At 60.2% G+C, this 16,196-nt stretch overlaps 1 protein-coding gene across 4 annotated transcripts in view; it reads right to left on the bottom strand.

Moving 5' to 3' along the window:
* LINGO1 (leucine rich repeat and Ig domain containing 1) overlaps positions 1–16,196 on the bottom strand; it is a 170,316-nt gene that overhangs the window by 7,685 nt on the left and 146,435 nt on the right. Inside the window, exon 1 of one of the 4 annotated variants that reach the window (XM_040602074.1) lies at positions 10,248–10,501. The exons of 2 other annotated variants lie outside the window; for them this stretch is intronic. In XM_040602074.1, the coding sequence (XP_040458008.1) occupies positions 10,248–10,253 (6 nt within the window). In that variant the 5' untranslated portion in view covers positions 10,254–10,501. Of the gene's footprint in view, positions 1–10,247; positions 10,502–16,196 lie in introns of those variants that run through there. One more of the 4 variants, XM_040602073.1, reaches the window with a different exon arrangement.

Raw genomic sequence — 16,196 nt, 5'->3', positions numbered from 1 at the left:
GGAAGGAGATCCCGGTCATCTCTGCAGGATGCTGAAGCTCAGGGCAGTTTTTGCTCAGGCCGTTTCTTGCAGCAATCACATCTGTGCAAGAGCTGCTCACCCTCCTCACACCTTTGCTCCTTCGTTTTTAACGTCTTTTCTCTCGCTTTGGCTGCACATGCTTCAGTGCCCCATCAGCAAAGAAAACATCCTGACAAGTGATCAATAAGTAATTGCAAAGGCAGCTGTGGATGCTGGGGGTGTAAAGCCCTGAGCTAGCAAGAGATAAATGAGGAGTGTAAGGGTGCAGCCACTGTGGAGCTCGGGCTCGGAGCCAGCCACGCTCCCCTGCTCATCGACTGAGGTGGCTGGGACACGGGCTGGCCCACCGCTGCCGCAGCCGCTGCCGGTTAGTGGTTCAATGCTTCCCAAGCTGGGAGGAGGCTGGTTTTTTTCTTCTTGTGAGACAAAGAGCAGGAGAGCTGTGTTTGCTGAGGGAATATCTCCCAAGGGTTGGCCTGGGGGCTCCAGCACCAGAGATGTTCCCGGCTGGGTCAGCATGAGAGTGCTGGGATGCTGGGAAGGATGTGCACCAGCTAGTTGAGTGGGGCTTCTCCTCTTTATTTATTTCAGCAGATCTCCTCGGGAGTCCTGTCTCCACAGACACGAGCTGGGTCACCAGGATGTTTTAGGTGCTCACCCAAAGGCACCCAGCTCAGCAGGCACTTGAGTGATGAGCGAGCACTGGGCAGAGGAGGCTTCAGTATAGCACGAGGGTCTCCGTAGATGTTTTTTCTTCCCTGTTGGTAGCTGTGAATGGTGGATGGAAAAAAATCCAGGCTCTTCTTAGGGCTATGGAAACATTTGCACCGGAGAGGTGAAAGAAAGGTCTGTCCAACGAGTGCCTTCTGGGAGAGCCGCCAGGGTCACGATGACATTGCGAAGGCATCCTCTGTGCTCTGCCTCGTGCCTGTGACCAGCCCGGCACGGGGGGACGGGGCTGCCCCTGAGGCAACGCCTGCAAAGGCCGTTTGGGAAGAGCAGGGTATTGGTACCTGCTGGAGCCTGGGCCACCATCCCACGCCTGCCCACGCAGGGAGAAAACGGTCTTCTCCTCTCAGCACAGCCCAGCCACAGCTGGCAGCTGCCCTTTCTCCTTGCGCTGGAAGGGGAATAGTTTTTTTCCTGGGAATGGGCTCGAGCGGTATCCAAACGCCTCCTGTGCTCCCCAGGAGCACCCTGAGCAGCACCAGCACCAGCACGGGCCCTGCGAAGGGCCGCACCCTGGGCAGCAGCGGTACCTTTGGGGCTGGAGGATGGGGACAGCCCAGCCGTCCTGCCCACGGGCTCTGCGTGGCTCAGCACGCCGCAGCGGGGCTGCTGACTCAGCCGGAGCGCAGCTGTACGGTGCCTGTGCTAAACCCTGTGTTCGTGTCGGGGGCAGGACACCACCTGATCTTGCATAAAAGCGGCTGGTACAAAGTCACCCCGCTGCCAGAGCATGTTTCCTCCAGATCAGGCACAGATGGCATTTCTGTATGGGCTTGCCTTGATGGTTGGTCTGGTGGCCAGTGGCTTCCTGCTCCCCCAGACCCAGGCACCAGCCCCCAGGGACAGTCCCTGTGCCATGGCACCCCAGCAGCAGCGTGGGGAGGCTGAGCCACTGCTCCTGGCAATCCCCGTGCACAAACCACACCTGGGGGCACCACGAAGGGCCTGGCAGGGCCAGCTGTCCGGCACCAAGACACACTGCTCCCTCCCCACCTCTCCCTGCCTGGGGACACCCTGTCCCCTCCGCCTCTGCCAAAGGGTGTCTCGTGGTTCTGCAGCGCCCTGGAGCTCTGCTCAGCACCCGGAGCGGGGCTGGGGCGCCCGGCAGCTCCAGTGGCAGAAAACCAGGGCCACAAGCAGCGACGGGGAGCACCCCTGGTGCCTGCTGTCCTCCTTCCCTCAGGGCTGGCTCAGCAGGGGAGCAAAATCAAACCAGCCAGACACCCTGGCCCATGAGCAACCTCACTCCACAGGGCTGTAAGGCTGAGGCTTCGCGATGTGACACCCCCACCCCCGTAACAGCCACGGGTCCAAGCCACTGTCCCCCCAGTGTCCCTGCCACTGCCTGAAGGCAGAAACCCGGGATCAGAGTCCCAGACGCTGCAGCCAGCGGGGACCAGCGAGCACGTCCCGAGCCAGCAGCGCTACAGGTCCCACCGCTGCAGGACCGGCCACGTTCCATACATTTAACTTAAACTTAGACTGTACTTACAGCACCGCTTCTGTTCCCACGCCACATCCCTTAAATACCCCTACAACCAGAGCAGGATACCTAGAAACGCAGAGGGGCTGATCCAGGGCACTGCATCTTCCCCTGGAAACCTTTGGGATAACAGCGAGAGGACTTCAGAGGACATGAACCCGGCAGCTTGGCTGGCTCTAGGGAAACCTGCTGATTTACCTCCCTTTAGGACCGGCCCTGATATTTTTATACTGCTGCCTAAAATAAGCAGCCTCAGAAGCCTTTCGGGAGAGGCTGCCCGCAGCCCAGCCCAGCCAAGATGGCTCCGTGATAACCCAGCGGTGGGACAAGCTGCACAGGGCAACGAGGGCACCAGCGAGCCGTGCCACCAGCACCGACACCCCCGCGGGCACCGGGCGGCATCGGCAGGGCTGCCCCTGCCCATCTCCCACCTCCCACGGCGGGCACGCAGGGGCAGAGTGGGGCGCTGGGCTCGGGTGGGGGCACGGCTGTGTTTCAAGGCGCTGCGAGAGACGAAAGCCTTGGCTCTCTCCATCTACCTCCCTTCTCGACTCCTTCGCGCAAGCCAGATCTCTCTCTCCCCCCCCTCCTCCCAGTTACTAAGTTTTGTTCACACAATAACAAATTCAGTGCCGCAGGAATTTCCAGAAAAAGAGAAGCGGAGAAAAAAGGAAGCCAAAGAAAGCATGAGCAATGGCCAACGTGGAGAGAAGATTCCTCTTCCCAGCCTGGGCTTCTCTGTGCTGGTTTTACATGTATAATTCTTTTTTCTTTCTCTCCTTCTCGCTTGTTTGATTTTTGCATTATTTATGGCTTGTCTTCAGGGCCTGTATTTGCTGTTATTGTTTCATTCAACACTAAAATGGATTAGATAAAAACAAACCGTGCTGAGCCATGGCTCAGCCCGCCTGTCCTGCACTCAGCTGTAGCCACACAGCCGGGCAGAGCGGGCGCCGTGGGTGTGAGTGGGGACGAGGTGTCACCACCTTGCCAGCCCTTCCCAGCTCGAATCCCTGCTGGCAGGGAGGTGCTGCAGGATGTGGCCCAGCCAGGATTTTGGCTCCAGGTGCTGCCAACCCCCCTGATACGTGTCCTCTGCAAGTATGGGGGCTACGCACAGAGCTCCTGGGGTCCTGGCACTGCACCCAAGCCTCCGATCCCGGCCAAGCAAGAAGGAAAAGGTGGGAAATGATGGCTGAGAGGAGAAACAAAGCACTGGAAATGCTGTTTTTTTTCAGGGCAATTTCATGAAATCCAACGCATTGATTTCACTAGTGCCCCGAGCCGAGCCGGCGCCGGCTGCGGGTGCTGTGCCTCAGCAAATCTCAGCCCCAGGTGCTTTGGGAACATGTCCTGGAAAGCGCAGTGCTGTCCTGCAGCATCGTGCTGGGGAAGGGCGCAGTGCGAAGCTGCTGGCGCAGGGGTGGGAAGCACCGTGGGTTTGATGCCTACGATACGGGGTGTCAGCATGACCAGCCTCAGCCGCGCTGCGGGGAGCCGTGCCGGTCCTCGGCTTTCTCCGTCTTCCAGCAGGCAACTGCACTGAGCCCATGGGCAGGGACAAAAAGGAGGGACCCACTGTGGGGACGGAGTGGTTCCCCTGCTGCTTTGGGCTGGTTTTGTTGCATTTTGCTTGAGCTGAAAGAGATGCTTTCCGCCCCTTCCTCCTTCTCCCCAGTGATGCTGATAATAATACAGAGCCTGCACTCTGGACTGTACGTGAGAACAAAAGTAATCACGGGGGAGTACAGTGCATAGAAATTAAATCGGAAACGCAAGGCCAGGGTTTCCATTTCGGTTCAGCTTCTGTATCACTTCCATTGAAAAGGATAAACAGGCTGAGCACAAATCAGTTTAATGGCAGCGCAATTCCATGTTTCCCAGAGCAAATCGTAGCTCAGGCCCAAAGCGGCAGCGTGATACGCAGCATGCTAGCACTGCGGGATGGCCGTGGCGTGGCACAGCCCCAGCTGGGCACTGCGGGGCCCCCAGGGCCCCCACAGGACTTGCTGCCCTCAGCAGCGGTGCTGAAATAACCTGGCTGACCAGGGCACAAGAGGGGCTGGTGTCCCTCTCTGGGCTTGGGGATGCTGGTCGGCCCTTGCCTGCCCAACAGCCAGCAGAAAAGAGGTGTCCCTTTGGCTGTCCCTCACATCCCTGAGGTCCCAGCAGCAGATCTGGACCCACTGGGACCTTGCAGAGCCGTGCCAGGCTGCTCCCCCAGCGCGGGACAGGCAAGAAGGTTTTCCTGCTGCTCGCCGCTGTGGCCCTAATTCCCTTTATCACCCGGCTCCTGCAGCACACGCGCATTTACAGCGCAGCTACACCTGCCATCTGTTTTTCCTACCTAACCCTCCTTGCTGCGCCTTGCTCCGTGGCACAATGCACAAGCCACTCACCGGTGGAGCTGGGGCAGAAGCAAGCCACCAAGCCAATTCTCACCCGTAATGTCCCCCCAGCTCACGGTTCGGGTTAGACCACATCAAATGGGCTCTCGGTGACTGCCCCCTGTTCAGAGGGGCGGTGGAGGAAGAGGTTTGCCTGCACGGATGGTAAGAAGAGCCTCTGAGAGTGCTCAGACTCCGCTCGCCACCCCCAGGTTGCCTCTGAGGTCTATATCAGTTGTTTCCCATTTCACACTCGACATCTCAAATCCAAACAAAGAGCTGAAAGAATAGATTACGTCAAAATATTTCTGCTTCTCCCTCCTACAAGAATTCCCCATCAGAGACCAATCCAATTAAGGTGCTGGTTATGAAATTAACCATAATTACAAGAGTGGTATTTAATGTTTTGCATTCTGATGCAGAAACAGAACAGAAATGACAAAAAAAATATTTGTGGGTCCTATTGAGATCACTAAGAGCAATGTGGCGTGGTGGGGGAGGGCTGCCAGGGAAGTGAGGGCTGTGCAGGGGGGCAGGGCTCACATGGGTGCCCAGCCCAGGGACCCCCCAGCAGCGAGGGCAGGGGCTGGGTGCTCGTGGGCACACCGCGCAGGGAGCAGTGGCCAGCCTGTCCCCCAGCGCAGGGATCGGCCCAGCCCGATGACTGCCAGCAGGTATTTTGCCATTTGAGCATCACCCGGACAACGTTGGACCGCTGGGACCGTGTCCCAGGAGGCACAGCCTAGTCCTGCACCTCCTCAGCCTGTCGCCACTCCCCATGGGGACCCTCCAGCTCGCCCACAGGACTGTCCCCAGCTCAGGACACCAAGCCCAGCCCTGAGACAAGGGACAGGAGAGCTTCAGTGGGAAAAGCCTTTGGCCTCTGACCAAGACACATGGGTCCTCCTCTGGAACCCAGGAGAGTCATGTCTCTGTGTGGACACATGTCCACTGCAGGATGCTGTGGGCACCAGAAGGTTGACCGGCTTAGAGACACATGTGGGAAAAAACACAGACGAAAGCATGCAGGGTGGTGAAACAGACACCACTTCTGTGCTTAACCAGAGAACGAGTGAAACGAAGCCAAGCTCCCTGGCCCCACAACAGGGGTGCTGACCTGCTGCCTAGCCTGGTCCCATGCTAGTTAGGAGGTGCTGTTTGGACGGGGTGTGGAGCCATGGAGGACAAGGGATGGTGGCCGAGGTGCTGGCGAGGCCAGAGGGAGGACTGAGCCGCTGGTGGGGCTCATGGCAGGGCTCCCCCCGCCATGGCCGTGCTGCTGCCAATGCATCAATGCATCCTGCGCGTCCCCTCGGCACGGCAAGGCACGGCCTGAGCGGGTTCTGTCACTCACTCCTAACTGCTGCTCCTGAGAGGTGGGAATCACCCGTGTCTCGCCCCAGCACAGCTGTTAACTCCAGCGGTGTGGGGGGGGTCTCTGCTCAAGCTGGGCGCTCCCCCCACGGTCCCCCCTTCCCAAGCCAGCCGGTGCAACCTGCTGCTCTCAGGGCTGGAGGGAGCCTCGTGCTCCCTGCCTGGGCTAAAGAGATGAGGCCCCTCTGCGGCATTTAGCAGCGTTTATTCAATTGCCTGGGTCAAGCTGATAATTAACGCTGCCCACTCAGACACGGCCACCTTTGTACAACCCGTCTTTCTGCTGGCTCGCCACGCCAAGGGAGGGCAGAGGCTGCGCTGCTGACAGCAGCCCTGGGGCTGGGGAAGCACTGCGGGGGGCTACGGCTGGTGTTTCCCCCCTTCCCCGAGCCAGCCCCCTCCTCAGCTGCTCCTCTCCCTCTCTGTATCACACAGGCCTTGACACTGTCCCAGAGGCTGTAAGACACGGCCCCAGCCAGGGTCGCAGGGAGCTGGGACATGCGGCCAAGGCGTGGAGATCCCTCGCCATGCAGCCATTCCCCCCGCAAGCTCCAATTTTAACTCCAACATATGGAGAGAGAGAAGAGGGAAACAACTGACTCAGAAGAAAATTGAGGCTGTGGCCTTCAGTTGCTTTCTCCCTTTATTTTTCTTGGGTTGGTTGATTTGAGTTAAGCGTTTGTAGCCCTCTTCTCTCCCATCCCAGCCTTCTTCACTACCTGAAAAGCTCTTCCAGCTCTTTTCCCACCCAAAGCCATTTCTGCCCATGCTAGGACAAACCCTGCTCCCTTCCCGGGGTTTAGCAGAGGATGGGGGAGAGCTGCTGACTCAGTGCATTGGATGTGTTTGAGAGCTGGGCGAACACCCGCCTCGCCAAGCTGTGCCCTCCTCTTGCTGGCCCAGAACCACTGCCACGGTGGCCAGTGACAAGCATAAAGGGTGAGTACGTACCACAGGAGAGCCAAGGGCACCACTAACATCCACCCCAGCGCCAGCACTGCCCAAGCAAACTGCCCAAGGGGCCACAAGCCAAGGGGGACCCAAGGGCTGGCAGGACTCTTCTGAGGTGACACAGAAAAGTGTCTCTCCAGCCGTTTCCACACCTGAAGCTTCACAAAAGAGTCGGCGGAGTCTCATTTTCCACCAGGACGTTCACAGAGATGTGCCCATTGCAAACACGTCCTCCCCTACCTCGAGAGGACGGGGTCCAACTTCCAGCCCCGACACAGGTGTCACCCCAGAGCTGTCACCGCACCCAGCAGCCGTCCAACACCCCCAGGCCCATCACAGCCCAGCAACAACCACGCACGTGAGGCAACACCTGATGAGGTTATCAATCCTCATTGAACCAGAGTAGGTTCAGTTGTGCTTTATAATTCAGCAACTGTAATTACACTATAATTACACTATCATTGTGGCCTTATTAGAAAGTGATTTATCAACCCCTGAAATAAAACCTCAAGTTACAGGATTTTATACTTGTTACATACATCAAGCAGTATCAACTTCAGCATCGTTACAGCGACTGTATGAAGTAGCAAACTAAAGGAATAATAAGTCGTCCGGTCACGCTGCTAACCTTCCAGTGCTATGAAACAGTGGTCATTAGAGGTATCACAGACTAACCACGTTATAGGTGTAGAGTAACTGCAGTATGGCACGGTATTACAGAAGTATAACCACTGGTTTTGTAGTTAGTGCCTCCACAAAAAAGCTTGGAAAACCTGACTCTTCCCCAGGTGCTGTAAACTCAGCTCCAGTATCTCCTCCAGTCGCTTCCTGCCCGTCCCGTGGGAGCCTGCCGTGGGTGCAGGCAGGTGCCGCTGCCCCGAGCTGCCGGCCAGGGAGGCATGGCCCGGAGAGGAGGAGAAGCCCCCTCCTGCTCCTGGTAACCGGCACAGTGCCCACCAGGGACACTGCTGCCTCCAGGGAGCCTCTGTCCCTGCCCCAGAGTGCAGGCCCTGGGGAGGGAGCAGAAGAGCCTGGCTACCAGGAAAACGGCCCCAGCGTGTCCGGAAGACACGGAGGCTTTAGCCCGGGGACACATTTCCCTCTGGGCCTTGCTCGGCGAGCTGCAGAGCACACCTCTGCTCCCTGGTATGCAGCTACCAAGCTACGTGCTCCAGGAAGGAGCCAGGAGCAGCAGGCGAGAAGGCAAAGCCAGCCCTGACATCGCCTCCCACGGAGACCCAGCCCAGCTGCTGGGATGGGCAGGGGGCTGAGACGGGCAGGGGAACGGCGCGGGTTCCGTGCACCAGGACAGTGAGGCTGTCCCTCGGCTCCGTGGCACCTGGCACAGGCACGAGGTGTCACTGGCCATTGGCACTTGCAAGGGGTCCAGGAGAGGGACAAGGCGTGCGCTTGAAACCAGTGAAGGGACGTGGAGGAAAGGGGTCGGACACAGGTCTGGGCTATGGGGCTGGCGTGGGGCTGGGGTCGCTGCCTTTGAGGTGGGGTGGCTTGGGCAGCGCAGGCAGCTCTGCCGAGACCCCTGCACCCCCGTGGCGGTGGGCTGGCTGGTGGCACCCCCACGCTGCTGCTCCGGCAGGCTGGAAGGTGAGGTCAGGGCTGCCGCAAGTGGCAGAGCAGCGGGGAAAGGGTTAAGGCTGACGGGAGGGCTGGGACGGGGCTGGGGAGGGGATATCATTTCAGAGCAGGGCTCCGGTAGGTGGTGCAGGGGAAGGGGACATGGAGGCAGAAGGGAGAAGGAGCAGATCTGTGGAGCGGGGCTGCTCCTGGGGATGCCTGAGCTGCTCTGCTGGGTGCGAGCGTGGGGCTGTCACACCAGTCCCCTGCTGCAGGCAGGATCGTTTGCTGGGGAAGGACCGTGGATGGCGACTGCTCAGGCGGTAGCTGGGCTAGTGAAGGCAGAGAGAGGCGGCACAGCCTCAGCTCGCCAAACAGCACGTACCGGCGGCGAGGAGACCTCATCCCACCGGTGCCCACGCTCACCCACCATCCCTCCCTCCTAGTGCAAATCACTTTCACGGCACCGACACTCCTATTTCTTCTCGGAGGTGGCACCTCCAGCACCTGGAGCAAACCATGCCTCTACCCTTCGCTCAGCCTATTTATACATCCAAGATGCAAGGTGAAAAATCCGATAACCTACACACAGCATCAGAGCGCGACAAGCAATGGCACTGCCCGGGAGGGCTCCCAAAGCCCTTCTGGCCAGCAGGCTCTTGGGCATCCTCAAAATCCGTCTGCCCTGCGAAGCCCCTTCAACATGAACCCCTTCTTTCTTCTGCCAGACGCAAACCGAAGGCTCAGCCCATGCTGGCAGCCTGACCCTCCCCAGCATCTGCCATTCTCCTCCCTGGCTCCTGTACGTGGGGCTGAGCCCAGGCTGGGGGACCCTTCAGCGCTCCCAGAACCCCCGCCCCGGCGACTGAGGGACCATCCCATCAGGCAGTAACTCCCCACGGCCCCGACTCACCTGCCTCCAGGCTGGGGGGCTGGTGATGGAGAGGTTAGCTCCCACCCAGAAAAATTATCCCCCTTCATGGCTCCTGCCTCCAGCCTGGTCACCCAGGGCTGGCGAGCCCTCCCGGCCCGTATTTAACCCTTCGTGCCTCTGCCTCGGGGTCAGGCAGAGGGCCCATTCCTCCTCTTGAATTAACCCTTCCGGGCCGGGGAGCCGGGCACAGCCTGCCTGAAGGCTGATCCCCCTGCTCCCCAGCAAGCCCTGGCAGGGAGCGCTGTCCCGGCCGTACCCTACCTGAATATGTAATCTGCTCCAGACCGGCTTGCCTAACTACCGGGAGGAGGAGGGGGAGAGCTCCCACATCAGGATGCAGCTCTGTGCTCCCCTCAGCATCACCCAGCCCCAGCCCTTAGCTGGGCGAGTCAGCCCCGGGTGGCCGGGACCCCAGCCCCGCCTGGCTGCAGAGGGGCTGCGGGGGGCAGCGCAGGGGTCCTGGGGGGGTGAGGGGGCTCAGCAGCGGGCAGCCGCCCGGGCACGGGGGGGCGGCGAAGGCGGCGGCAGCAGCACCGGAGGGGATGGAGGACAGCAGGACACACGTCCCCCCCAGCCCCACGCACCGCGGCGGGCAGCCCCCGGCCCCGCCGGCCCCTCCCCGCGGTACCCGCACCTCGGTGCAAGCCGGGCACCCGCATCGAGGTCCCGGCCCCGAGCCCCGGCGCGGGTCGGGCCCGAGGACAGCGCCACGGCTCCGGGTCTGGGGGGCACGGACCCCCCCCCTGCTCCCCCAGCCCCCGTCCCCCCGCTCCAGCGCCCCCGCCCCGCGTACCTGCATCTCATCCTCGCCGGCGGTCTCCCTCGGTCAGAAATGGCATCTCCCCCGGCCCCCCCTCCGCCAAGCCTCCACCTGCAGTAACGCAGCTCCCCCTCTCCGCAGCGGCAGCACGAGAGGCGCCGGCGCTCCCGGGTCCGAGCCGCCCCCCAGCCCCGAGCCCGGGGAGGGCCGGGCCGGGCACCGGGGCCGCTCGGGGCCGCCCTAGGGACGCGCGGCCCCCGGCTGCCTCCCCTCCCCCGGGCGGCCGGCGGCGGCGGCGCTGCGGGGCGGCGGCATCGCCCCCCCGGGGCGGGCTGGCACGGCCCGGGCTCCGCTCGCCCCGCTGCCGCCGGCCGGGTCTGCCGCGGCGGGGCCGCGCTCAAAGCCGCCGCGCCGGCCCCCGCCTCCCCTCCGGGAGGAGCCGCCGGCGGGCGCGGGGCGGTGCGGGGACGGGAGCGGCGGCGGCGGCCGGTCCCTCCTCCCGCCGCCTCCCCCGCTCCGGCGCGGCTGGGAGGGGGGAGCCGGGGGCGGGCGCAGCCCCCCGACCCCCGCGGGCAGCGGCGCTTTCGGCCGGAGGGCGGGGGTCGTGGCACCTGCCCCCGCGGCCGGCCGGGGCCGCTCGCCCCCGCAGCCCCGTGCAGCCCCCGGGGCGCAGCCTGGCTGCCCGCAGGGGCCGCGCTCGCCCCGGCGCCTAGCCCCTGCCCCAGCCCCTGCCCAGCCCCAGCCCGCCGGGGGCAGGTGCCCGGCTACCCTGGAGGTTTCGGAGGCTCCGTCCTACAGCAGCCACCTCTGCAAAGCGTTTTGCTCCTCTTTTTTCACTGCACCCCCTCCCCAGAGGAAAAGGGCTGCAAGGAGGGGGGGGGGGGGACGACGACGACGACGACACACGACACCACACGCCTCTGAGGACTGATCTGGGACTTGGGGATCCCAAAGGCTTCCTCGGAGGCTCAGCACACGCTAAGCTGGTGGCATCTCATTCAGGACTAAGTGCACAGCTTCCTGATGCTGCCCACTGCTTCACCCCTTCCATAATGGACACTGATTTATCGAGCAGCATTAGCAGATTTGCCCAGCGCTGGCTCTTTCAGCGGAGGCTGATTTCTCCGGCAGTAATGGACACAAACTTTGCTTCTAATGTGCACTTTCCCCTCCCGCTTCCTCTCTCAGGGCTCTCCTGGGGCACTTCCCGCTCTGTCCTGCTCCTGCCCAGCTGTCCCTGCAGCGTGGCTGGCCACAGGCCAGAGCAGACCCAAGACCGCTGCACCAGGGCCTGGCACCGGCTGGGGCCAGAGGCTCTGCGGGAGTCCCATTGCTGGATCCCATGAGCCTTCCCTTGGACGGCTCTTTTAGCCACTGGGAGCTTTTGAGGAAGGTGGCAGCTTGGCCTTCCTCCACCAGCCATTTAACCAAGCCCAGGGGTGGAGATTCCCGTGCAGAGCATCCCTCCAGGCAGGCTTCCCTTCCTCCCTCCTGCGAAAGCGGAGCTGTGCTCGCCCCAGGTCTCTCCTGGGTGATGAGCCCCCCCCAGCCTGCCGGGAGGCGTGCCAGAGCTGGGCCAAATGCCCACCAAATGTGCCATGGAGCACGGGACACAGCGGCTGTCCCAAGCTCCATGTCCCTGCAGTGGGCTACGAGCAAACCCAGGGCAACGCGAGTCCCCCTCCGCACTCCGGCAGAAGCTGCTGCCTCCCCGCAGCAGAGCCTGTTATCCCCCCGCACAGCACATACAAGCTTCTGAGCGGAGCAGGAATAAACAAAGGGTAGGCACTGCGAGCTCGCCAGCTGAGGGCTGAATCACTCCAGCTCCCTGCTCCCGCTCGGCGCTCCTGCCCACCCCTGGGCTGCCGCCTCCTCCTGCGGGCGCAGACCCTGGCTGGGCTGGGGGGTGGGTGCCCATCGGGCACACAGCCCTGTGTGGGCTCGGGCAAAGGATCCTCACGGCAAGAAAGACGGGGAGGTGAGAGCATAGTGTGTGTGCATGCACACTCTGCTCCCGACATCAAGGAAATTCAGCCTGGCCCCTCTCAGTGGTCCTCAGACCTTTACTCAGTGCAGATCGATGCCTCTTATTATTATGGCTATTTCAGCGATGCCATCGATGTTAATAGCACTTCACAAACACAGACAAAGCTGGCAATCTGAAAGCGGCCAGAAAAAACAAACAGAGGACAAAAGACAGGCTAAGAGCTCCGAATGCTGTTTTTAATGCTTCCCCCATGGTTAAAGCTCCAGTAAAGTGCAGGGCACTGTGTATTCAATAATAACCCCCCCACAAATCATTCCTGGCATCGTCTGATGTGAGAGAGGGAAATTTCCCCTCAGCCCTTCCACAAAGATACAGCAACTACGCCACGCAAGCAGCACTGGTGGCCACGGGAGAGCGATGCTATGCACTGCCTGGAAGCAGGGGGCCTTCCAAGACCGTCTTTCCCACCTTGGCTCTGCGGCCGTCCCCACCCCGGCGGCGCAGAACCAGAGATGAGCTTTTGAGCTAAGATGGCATCCACGCACACCTCTCCTATAGAAAAGTCCTGCGCAAAACCTGCCTTTTCTGTAACCTGCCCGTGCAACGTCTGACTCGGGCAAGCGAAGGGAGCAGTGCAGCAGAAGCGAGGGCAGCACGGGCTGACCAGCCGTTGTAGAGGAGCAGAGCCCTGGTTTGCTTTGCCAGCTAGGGTGGTGCGCGTTGGTCAGCAGTGGGGTGAGGTGATGGGGAGGATGGGGAGCACGGCGAGAAGCAAGCATCACTTAATAACGGCCCTCCTAGCTGAGCACAGGAGCACAAAGGCCCTATCCATGGCACCAGAGTTTAAGAGGAGCCAGTACGCCTGTCTCCCTAAGGAACCGCGCTGCCATTTGGGCTCTTCCCTTCCTCCAAATGCAAAGGGGTACCTCTCACCCCACCTCATGGCAACACGTCCTTCACTGCAAAAGCCCCAAGGATGCCTTGGCCAAAGGCAGATCCTAGCAGCAACAAACCCTGTTGATCTCTGCAGCAGGAATTGCACCAGCGCCTGCTCAGAAGCCCCGAAGGCTCCCACGTTTCTGCATTTGCCAACCCATCATCGTAAGCTCTGTGCTGGCGGTTCCTTTGTGGCCTCCCTGCCCCAGAACGTTGCCGTCACGCAGCCCTGGTGTAGCCGTTTGCTACAGCAGTGAGCAGTCAGGATAGCTGCCTAGGGGTGAGGCCAAGGCGCATTCCCCAGGGACCAGTGAGCAGCACAGCACCAGAGGCTCAGACCCACCTGGAACTGTCAGGCTGCCCCCAGCCCTTCACGGGCCACCATCTCACCACCACAATTAACACGAGGGCTGAGACCACCTCGCACACAGATGGTAACACAGCCCACCCTTAACACATGCTGGGTATGAAGGTCCTGCTTGAAGAGGAGCAGTGATGTGGCTCAGAGGGGGTGAGTTCATAATGTTACTTGGGAGAAGGGCATCAATGGGACACTGGGAAAAAGAACAGAATACTGGGTGCTACCATTCCTGGCAAGGGGCTACTTTTGTAGAGGGGCATTCAGAGTTAGAGGTAAGGGTGAGCTTACTGCTCAGGTCCCCGAGGTGGCGTAGCATGGGTGACAAAGTGCTGGGGAAAGCCAGAAGCATGCAACCAAACCTCACTGGAACTACTGTCCTCTCCTGTCCCAGCTAACAATCCCTATCTATTTGCAGCTGGCAGCTTTGCAGTAGATACGCTTTTTTTACCCTCTCCCATCACCTTCACTGGCCTCTCCCATGCTCTGGAGACCAACCCTAGGTGTTGAGGGAGGCCAAAAAGACCCACTCAACTGGGTCAACCTCTTTCTTGCAGCATGGAGTGACTCAAGGGGCATCCCTGTCCTGCAAGCGTCACTATCCCCTCCTGACCTCCCTGTAGCCCCAGGCTGCAGAGGACACCACAGATAGCAGCTCCGCTCACAAGCCCTCATCAAACATTTTCGCCTTCAAAACCTGCAGGGAGCGGCAAGAACATTTGGGTGTCCATCTGCGGGGGCTCATCCCTCAGACAGATGCTCCAGCTCTTTGCCACTGCCATCCTCAGATGATAACGGGCTGTGGCAGATGGTTCCCTTCTGCAGGCAGGAGTTTATCCCTGCTCTGAGCTCCCTCCCAGAGAGGTGGCACCTGCACACTGCGTGAGGGACCGAGCCTCCCGCCTGGGCAGCAGGGAGCAGACCTGCCCCTCAACAGGGCTAGCTGGGATGTGCTCATCTCTCTTGGTTTCAGCGCACGTGTCCAGGAATCCCACAAAAGGTCTAGAAAGGGCCGAGCTGGCAGGAGGGAGATGGATTTTAATTACTCCCATTATTATTATACTTCCTTTTCTTTCAAATTTTCACACTTTTGTCTTAACAAGCTGAGCTGAGAAAATACGTGCAAATGCCAGGCTGAGATAAGATGTACCACACCTTGAAGTACTGCCAGCACCAGCTCTGGGAACGCCAGATCGGCTGTCTGCCCCGCCAGCCTCCTCCCTTTGCAGCATGGGCAGAGGGAGGGTCTGCACCCACCCTGCCCTTGCGCACCAGGAGGGGAGGGTGCCCTGTGTTTCCCCTGGGCTTGGCCGGCAGCCGCATCCTCCATCCTGCCCAGTATTAACCAGTCCCCAGAGAAGGCAGCTGTAACCTCCTGGCTGCTTGGGATGGGGATGGAAAAGTGCCCCAGACACCTCATGTTGTGCCTTGCACAACACGTGCACACGGACCTCCCCTGCCCGCCTTGGGGACGCCGCCTTCCAGGCAACAGGAGCTGTTCCTGAGGATGCCCCAGAGCACCTGGCCCCTGCAGACACAGTCACTCAGGGGAGAAACGTGTTCCTAGATCACGTGCGCTTTCTTCCTTGGAGGTGGTGACATTTCAGGGTGTGTGTGGGGGGAGTGGGATGAAGGGGCAATGCAGGATATTCCTGCTCCCCCATCCCCATGGCCATCTGGATGTGTACTGATGCCTCCTCACAGCAGGCTGAGTCAGTCCAGTGGCTTCTCATTATCAGCTGGAGGGAGTCCAAATCCTGCATTGTTCGGCTGCTCCTGAGTGAAATTGAGGATCGTTATCAAGTATTATCATAATGGTTTCTCTCTGTACTGTCTTGTACTGCTCCTTGCCCTGGTCAGCTGATTGATTTGGAGCAGAAGGAGGCAATGTACCAAAAATCCTTCAACACCAGCCGCCCGCTTGGGACAGCTGTGGCAGGAGCCATGCAACATCGCTGTTGACACGGGCTCGGGCTGTGCAGGCCACGGAGGGCGATCCCCCCGCGCTGCCCATGCCCAGCTGTGCCTGCTGGGAAGCTGCTTGCTCTGGCAGCAGATGCAGCCCAGCCCACCCACAGGCATCCCTGCTCAGCTGAAGCAAGGTGAGAGGTTGGAGATGCCTTGCCTATCTCAAATCGTGCCTTGCCTATCCCAGATCATGACAGGACCTCCATGACGCTGCAGGGAACAGGTAGAAAGGGGAGAAAAAAGGGCCTTTCTGTAGCCTCCCTCAAGCAGGTGCTGCCGAAGGGGAGATGAGCTGCTAGAGCACAGGGGCTGCCCCAGCCCAGCTCAGCCAGGTCTCTGCCAGGGCACTGCCTGCCCTGTTCGAGCTCAGGCTGTGGAAATTAGCCCTTGCTCCGAAACACTCTGCTGTGGAGAGAGAGGGCACATGTCCTAATGTCAGCCTGACTCAAGTGCCTGATAGCTTGACTGCTCTGTCAAGCAGCCCAAACACGCTGGCTGAAAGGCTGTGGGAAAAGGCTCCATTAAATTCTTAAGCTCATTGACACATATACAGACAGTATTAATAATATCAAGCATCTCAGTGTCTATTGTAGCCCACATCCAGGAGATGAAAGATAATTTCTGGGACAAGGAAGTTATGACAGTGACAGCTTTTTAACAGCTTGGTGTAAGAATAGGAGCCACACAATGGGACAAAGAGCAATGATTAAAGATCTTTACACAAAGGAGAGAG

The sequence above is a fragment of the Falco naumanni genome, chromosome 7 (genome assembly GCF_017639655.2).
Source record: "Falco naumanni isolate bFalNau1 chromosome 7, bFalNau1.pat, whole genome shotgun sequence".
Classification (NCBI taxonomy): domain Eukaryota; kingdom Metazoa; phylum Chordata; class Aves; order Falconiformes; family Falconidae; genus Falco; species Falco naumanni.
Note: the sequence above shows the minus strand (reverse complement) of the source record. Positions and strands in the feature narration are given on the sequence as shown.